The sequence below is a fragment of the Juglans microcarpa x Juglans regia genome, chromosome 2S, assembly GCF_004785595.1.
Source record: "Juglans microcarpa x Juglans regia isolate MS1-56 chromosome 2S, Jm3101_v1.0, whole genome shotgun sequence".
Taxonomy (NCBI): domain Eukaryota; kingdom Viridiplantae; phylum Streptophyta; class Magnoliopsida; order Fagales; family Juglandaceae; genus Juglans; species Juglans microcarpa x Juglans regia.
The window spans coordinates 30,402,392-30,410,569 of record NC_054597.1 but is presented as its reverse complement, the minus strand read 5'-3'; the positions used below and the strand labels follow the sequence as shown (position 1 = coordinate 30,410,569).

The following is an 8,178-nucleotide window of genomic DNA, read 5'->3' as shown; positions in this document are numbered from 1 at the left end:
AACTAGGTTCTGTATGCCAAAAACACAACCTTAGTGTATAGCCTGTGTGCCTGCATATATTCTTCTTAACTGTACCAAGTGATTAATGGTAAACTCTGGGTCGAGAGAGATCCATACGTGCTAGTATGCCTTCAGCTGGTATCATGGAAAATTAATATTTTCTGAATTTTTTTTAATCGTCATCTTCCCTCCTTTGCTAGGCAAGTAGGCATGCTAAAAGACATTGAGAGAGAGAGAGAGAGAGAGAGAGAGAAGTAACGCATAAATGCTTTGCAGTAACTCTCAAAACACCCACATGGGACTCCAACAATAGCAGACAAAAACCAACCCAACCACGTACGAAACAATAGCTAAAGGAAACTTCACTAGTATACTGTCACTATGATTTCCAAACCCTGCCATATATTGTTGAATATCCCAAAGGAAGAAGGTGCACAAGGAAGAAAAGGCATCATAAAAGCACGAGAGAAAAAGGATTAAAATCCCTCACCTACTAACAGATCATTCGAATGCATCATCATCGTCATCAGGAAGGGGCTGACTGGCTGCGGCAGCAAGCTCATCTTCATGCCTGCACAAGTAACAACCAACCGTGAGTCAAGCTGACAAAGGATTACTACTAAGCAAATAGAAGTCACTATTCGGGGTACTACAATGCACATTTCAGGCAATACTTGCAATCAATAGGAGGCATTTCTGGATATGTTTTGAGTCTAAAATAACTATCTTAAATATTACCGAAAATATGCAAGTGGAGAACATTCTAGTGACCCTAGTTTGCCATTAGGAGTTGCTTTTTTAACAAATTCTTTTAGACCGGAAAATGGACCCACAATCGTATAAATAGATTCTTGCAAAATCAGTAGAAGGCAAAAGGTGAAGTCCATACTGTTTCTGTGCAGCCAAGTCAATCTGTACTTCTGGAGGAGCGAGAGCAGGAGACTCCACAAAGTGGAGTGTAGGGTCCCTAAATTACAAAAACAATCGTCAATCTCAAGTTTCAATCACAATGTTGCATAGTAAAGTTAGGAACTAAGCTATTGCATTACCCAGCAAGCTTTCTGGCAAGATACAGGAAAGGTTTCTCAAAATTGTAATTGCTCTTTGCGGATATTTCATAGTACTGCAGATTCTTCTTCCTATGGAAGGTAACCTGTTTTGCCTTAACTTGCCTGTTCTTCACATCAACCTTGTTTCCACAAAGAACAATCGGTATGTTCTCACAAACCCTACAAATGCAGGACAAAATTCATCAAACAAATAAAAAATCCAAAGAAAATTGATATGGTACACAAAAAGCAGTAAATGTGAAGTTAATATAAAATAACTCACCTGCAGAGATCACGGTGCCATGTAGGAACATTCTTGTATGTCAACCGGGCTGTAACATCAAACATTATTATTGCGCATTGCCCATGAATGCTGCAAAATGAAATGGAAGATAGTATGTGAGACCATCAACCAGGCAATAGAAAGAAATAATACAATGAACATTAATATAACCAACCACTCAGCAAATCACCATTAGAAAGCAACTCCAAGACCGGAAAAATAAAAGAAAAAATTCTAAGAACATCGGGAGGGTGAAATTGAAACTACTTCCATCAATTTTTTTTTTTTTTTTTTGGGATAACTAAAAAATATTATATATCAAAGGAGAAACCAAGTACACTGAATGTATACAAGAAAACACCTTGTCCAAAATGACCCAAAAAGACCCTAATGACCCAAAAAGCCCGTGAAAAAAAAAAAAAAACCCAAAATACACCAGACTGGTCCCCAACCCTTGTTTCTCGTAGAACTAAAACTTTACTAGAACACCCAACCCCAAATCCTTGAAGAAATGAAATTTAAACTTTCTGAAAAATGATAAGAAAGCCCTAGCTTTAGGTGGTATCGTATATCAACCGATAACTACATGTAACCAAATTTCCACTGGTTTCCGTCCTCCTTCCCTACATAGAGTTATTCAACAATTTTCCTTCTACAGATTCACTGTTCTTTGAACCTAGTTTTTCCTACATCAGCTTAATCAAATTCATGGGTATCCTTTCAAAGTGCCACAACTCAAAAGATTTTTTTTTTTTTTATAAGTACAACTCACAGATTATTGTCGTCAATCCTTTTACCAAATGGATTTTCAAGGACTTACAGTATGAAATGAAACAGAAGCACCTGACAGCAGACTTTCAGTTTATGTGCCTAATCACAAATCCTTAACCTTATTTGCCTTCATTCTTTACTTGGATCTGTTTTTCAAGCTATAGGTTATTCAAATGATTCTTCTTATAACATACAAGCTATAGAAGGTCAAACATTAGGCTTTAACATCATGGGAAAATAAAAATTAAATAAGGAAACAACAATAATTTTTTTTTGATAAGTAATAAGGAAACAACAATAATATGAATGGGAATTGGAATCCAACTACAACGGGCAACAACAATCACGATTTTTTTTTCTGGGATTCACTCACTAGTATCCATCTCTAAGACCACCAAATTTCTCTTGGCCAGCAGTGTCCCAGCAGTAAAACCGGATCTTCCCGCAATTTGTAAAGAAGTCCAATGGATGAACCTCGACACCAATAGTTGCTATTTATAAGAAAAACCAAAGTAAGGAATTTGAAAACTAAACTGTATGCTCTAACTAAAAGCAAGGCACATCTTACGTTCATATTTCTTCTCAAACTCCCCAGTGAGATGTCTCTTCACGAAAGTTGTTTTTCCTGTACAATCCAGCACTCAGCAAGTCAGCTTAATCAAAACAACTGTGCCCAACATCTATATTTATATCAATATTTACACATATATAATACTGATACATACATGATCATGAGCAACACATGCCTTCATACATGAAAACATGCACAAAACCGCTTAAAACTATTTTTTTTACTAGCACCGGGTGTCAAACAAAATCCCAACTAATCCCAGAGGTTCACAAGTCCTCAAAAAGGAATTTCCCGCAAATGCAAATCAGATAGTTCAAGAAAAATTATCCCAGCCCGATGGCTCCTACAAATTGTTTGCATCCAAGGGTTCAAACCTTCAACTTAGGAGGAACATACCACCAAGATCAAGGCTCTTGCCACTTGAACCAACCAACCCAAGGTTTAAAACTGCTCGACACATTTTCCCGGGAAAGAGTCTCTCTTTGAATTAATTTTATCTCAAAAATCCAATACTCTTATAATCTCAAAAAAGACGAGCAAAGCACGACAAATAGTTGTGATGCAATCGATATCCTTTTTTTCTCGGTTTCACTGAATCATTCGTGAAATAGCATAATAATTAGCTACAAGTCTGCCCAGAAGTCATAATCTTTCGAAGCAAACCTAGCATGCACTAAATATTATACAGAGTAAACTAATTAATCGAAACCAAACAGCCTAATCTAAATTTATTAGCAATAAAATTAGTTTAAATCATGAAAAACGCAATTATTTCAAAATTTTCAAAAAATAGAGATTTACCAGTGCCTCCATCACCGACGATAACGAGCTTGAAGCTCGGGTAGTCAACAGTTTGCTGGTTTGGTAGAGCCTACAAAAGAAAATTAATAAAATAAATCTAACAAAGAAAGAACGAGATCGATGAGCTAAAACCCTTTGACCCAAACCCTAACCACGGAAAATGAGCATCAAATAGGCTCAAACATCCGCCACCAAACTCAGAGAGAGAGAGAGAGAGAGAGAGAGAGAGAGGTACCATTGGGTTTGTGCTGACGCTAGAGAGAATCCGCGAGAGAACAGCGGAGTGAGAGAGGAGACGGCGACGCGTTTGGAAGGGAAGAGAGGAGAAGGGCTTATAACGTTGTGTTTCGTGGCTTTAATTTGACGCAACTCTCTTAACCATTAGATTTTGATTAGTTTCCTCTCTACTGTTCAACTATCTCTCTTGGCCGTCCGATTCTTATGCGCTTTTTCCCAATTTGCTCCCCTTTTTTATTATGTACACGTGGCTAACTGAGAATATCCCCGCTTACATATGTATAAAATTATAAATAATGAGAGATAATAGTGGGAGGGGCGCGTTTCCATTTTCTCTGTACAGAATCTACAGATCATTTGAAATTTGAAAAAAATAAGCCAAGAATTTGATATTTTCAAAAAATCATTTATGTTGTAGTATCTATCATGAATAAATTTTGAAAGCTCAATCTTGGTAATAATTAATTTTTATTATTTTTCTATTCAAATTAGTTTTCAAAAATAAAAGTGTTAGGCCTCGTTTATTTTCAAGAAACATATTATCTCATCTCACTTCATCATTACAACTTTTTCAAATCTCTACATAAAATAAAATAAACAATTCAACTTTTTCAAATTTCAAAATAAAAATAATATTAAAAAATATATTCTAACAATATTTTATTAAATTTTTTAATTTTAATCTCATTTTATCTCATCTCATATCTGAAAACAAACGAACCCTTATTCTAGAAAATGAAAAAGTATCATAATAAGGGATAGAGGCAAAGTGCTCGCTGCCCAAATAAATATTATAGAAAGTAAAAGTGCTCACCACCTCCAACACCATCCTTCCATGGTGCTCGTTATCTCGAAGAGCTAAATGCTCTTTCAGTGTGCTCGGCAAAGTGCACTTATGCTTCTACAGTGCTCGCTTGGGTGAAGCATTTTCCCTCTTCACGAGTCGAAGTGGCGAGGTTCATGTAATGTTTTAAATTTTATTCTGGTGATCATTTTGATTTAAGTACTAAACTGGAATATTTCAATATTAGTATGTTTTAGTGTACCATTTTGTAATTAGCTACATTTATATTTTGTATATGTACATATAAACTGATAATGAATAGAATAAATATATCTATATGTAAGTGTGCATAATGCATGTGTCTATATATATATATATATATATATATGAAAGAATTGACGATGATTAAAATGAATATACGTTGAAAATATTAAATAAAAAAAAAGGTAGAGATATTAGTTTAAACAAATATTAAAAAAATCACAAATTTGAGTTGAGACACAAAAAAATATTAAAAATAATGATATTAAAAAAAAAAGAGAATGAGGAAACATATTTAAAGTTAGAAAAAAATTAAAATTATATAAATACATTTTAGATTTTAGAATTAAATAAATATCATCTGGATTTAAAATTTACAAAAATGACTTCAAAACTCAAGAAAATTATAAAAATGCCACTAAATCAATTCGAAATGGAATAGGGTCCGAAATGCCAATTCTAGCCGAAATGGCAATTCTAGCCGAAATGGCCAGAATTTGACCGGAATGGCCGAAAGAGGTTGTAATAGGCCGAAATTTAGAACAAAACGAAACAATGATGTATAGTGTCCCAAATACTATACTGGAATGGAAATTTTTGGCAAGAATGGAACGAAATTGAAAATTATGCCCATGAGCTACCGTCAATCTCCTTCCCCTTCCTCGTCGCCACCTGCTAGAACAGAGATTGCCACACCCCCATATGCCTCCATCACCTCCATTTCTCGAATGGGAAGTTGCTTTAAGGAAATTTATGGCTTTTCATTTCTTATTAAATTTATGAGTAAATTTTGTTTAGAGTTTTTGAGAAAATCTAATCTCCGAATCTGAAATTTATATGTATGAGAAATCTAATCTCCGAATCTGAAATTTATATGTATGGATTGTGCGAAGCTGAATTTTGTATGTATGTATGGACTGTGCGAAATTTATGGCTTTACGTTTTCCTTTAAATTTATGGTTTCTGCAATTTTTTAAATGGAAATTTGTATGTATGAATTTGTGAATTTGACTCTGAAATACTTGAACTAGCGAGATACTCTACGATGAAGAGGTTGCTTTGATGGAAGTGCTACATAAACTATGATGAAGCATAGCTCAATACTCGAACCTATGATAAATTATGTTTAACGATCATAGTTCAAGTATTTCATAGTTAAAAGGTACATGATGAAGCAATGATTTCACTAGTATTTCATTGTTTAAGTATTTTAGTTCTTTCCTTCTTTGTGAAACACCTCTTTATATGGTAATCCCTGAAAATACTTTACTTCTTCCGAGAGCTGGGCGTGTATGGATCTTTGAACTTGAAATACTTGTATGGTGAGTGAAATACTTGAACTGACTCTGTGGATCTTCTATGGACTGCTCTACTCTTTTAATTCTCTAGTGACTTTGTGAACTAGAAATACTTGAACTACACGCGAATAATAATATTAGATCTTTGAACTAGAAATACTTGTATGGTGACTGTGAAATTAATACTTGAACTACACGCGAATATCAATATCAGATCTTTGAATTAGAAATACTTGTGTACACTATGAAATACTTGAACTAGAGATTTTTATTTTTCTTGTGGCATTATTATTTTTCCTCGCCATTTCACTCAATGTCATTAGATGCTTTGATGCAGTTGTTGTAATACCTAGTGATAGATTTAGACCTGATTTGGATAATGAGATGAGATGATTTGTGAATAGTAGTTAAATAGTTTGAGTTGAGATGTTTTATGGAGTTTTGAGAAAGGAGATAGAAAAAACTAATTAAAATTATTATAAAATTAAAATATTGTTAGAATATAATTTTTATTTTAGGATTTGAAAAAGTTGAATTATTTTTTTATGTTTTGTTTGGAAGTTTGGAAAAGTTGTAACAATTAAGTAATGATTGAATGAGAAAAACTGAGAGATTTGAAATTGAAAAATGTTTGTATTTGTGATATTTGGATATTGAGATAAGATGTGGTGAGATGAGTTGAGATGAGAGGCTTTTGCTATCCAAACCAGACCTTAGAATGTCATCATCAGTTTCTTTATCTTCTCTTGTTAATCGTACTTTGAGAAACAACCCAATGTGCATCTGCAATTTTAAAACTCCACTTAGAACATCAAATACGCCAAGAAGTCTGGGGCAACCCATTTTTGAGTGTGTACAATATATAGGTAGAAACAATTTTAATTAATTTGGCAGAGAGAAAGAACTTGATATTACATGGGTTTTTACAAAATTTTGATATCAGACATACTTTTTTATTTGTGTATAATCAAGGATTACCATACTGCAACTATTTCAAATAGGCAGATAGTAGTAAAGACAAAGAGAGAAATTTATTATCCAAATGACTAACCCAAGAGGGGAGGGTGAATTGAGTTGTTTTAAAAAAATTAATAACTATAAATCAAATATAAAATATAAAATGTGAATAAAATACTAAGCAAAAATATATATAAAAAGTAAGAGTGAGAGAGATGTAAACTCAATATTTTAACAAGATTCAACCACACTACCTACGTTCTTGTTTCAAGCTACCCCTTGGAGATTTTCAAATTCACCATTCAACCTGCTTCAGGTGGAGATAAAAACCTATTTCACTTTTGAGTAATACCGTTTCAAAGAATCTGTGAAGTATACCTTATACACTTATAATTACGGGTGTAAAAATAAAGGGAAAACTGGAAAACCGGTCCGAACTAGTCAAACCGGTCCAAAACCAGTTTCCGTAATGCAAAACCGGCCGAAACTGGCCTGGTTCCAGTTCTAGGCTTTTTAGGCCCAGACCGGACCTATTCTATATAATATATATAATAATATAAATTAATTTAAAAATAAACTGAAATTGTAAAACTTTAAATTGAAATTGATAAATCACATTAATTGAAAAAAAATCCTAAATATCAAAAGATTTGAATTTATATACTAAAGTTGTAAATAAGATCACTAAAATATTATTTACCAAAAACAAATACTCAAATATTATTACCAAATTTTTATGACCTAATAAAATCTCAATATATTATTTTTGATAAGTACATAATAAATTAGTAAATTAGTAATACTAATATACATTAGTATATAATGTATATTAATTATAATTTACATTTTATGGCCTAATACTAATAGTCTAATACTATATTACTTAATATACTTTAAGTCTATATATAAATTAGTATATATACTTTAAAACTGGACTAAACCGGTAAAAACCAGATGTTCCGGTTTATGGGATAATTGGTGCGTAATCAATTTTTGAAAATGCAAAACTAGTACAAACCGGTTTGGTTCTAAATTTTGTCCAAAACCAGACTGGTTACGCCTATACTTATAATCACCTTATGAGTGGTGATTCAACTATTCTCTGTGTAGAACTCCTACTACACTCACAAGTGTTACATACAACATTTTACTGCAGATACAAGAAC

The 8,178-nt window shown here is 33.1% G+C and overlaps 1 protein-coding gene across 1 annotated transcript; it reads right to left on the bottom strand.

Annotated features, from left to right (window-relative positions):
* Positions 1-242: 242 nt before the first annotated feature.
* LOC121252573 (GTP-binding nuclear protein Ran-3-like) lies at positions 243-3,883 on the bottom strand. Its single transcript, XM_041152282.1, has 8 exons — positions 3,711-3,883; positions 3,476-3,545; positions 2,672-2,728; positions 2,477-2,594; positions 1,333-1,422; positions 1,050-1,229; positions 890-967; positions 243-571 (listed from the first exon to the last, which is right to left on the bottom strand). The coding sequence occupies exons 1-8, from the start codon at positions 3,711-3,713 to the stop codon at positions 502-504; spliced, it is 666 nt and encodes a 221-aa protein (XP_041008216.1). The 5' UTR covers positions 3,714-3,883; the 3' UTR covers positions 243-501.
* Positions 3,884-8,178: the final 4,295 nt, after the last annotated feature.

What these genes read in the sequence shown, in the direction of transcription:
- LOC121252573 (XM_041152282.1), bottom strand. An exon ending in GGTCTTAGAGATGGATACTA is followed by an intron (nt 1,423 to 2,476) that starts GTGAGTGAATCC and finishes TTCATTTTGCAG; the next exon opens with CATTCATGGGCAATGCGCAA. An exon ending in TGGCACCGTGATCTCTGCAG is followed by an intron (nt 1,230 to 1,332) that starts GTGAGTTATTTT and finishes CTGCATTTGTAG; the next exon opens with GGTTTGTGAGAACATACCGA.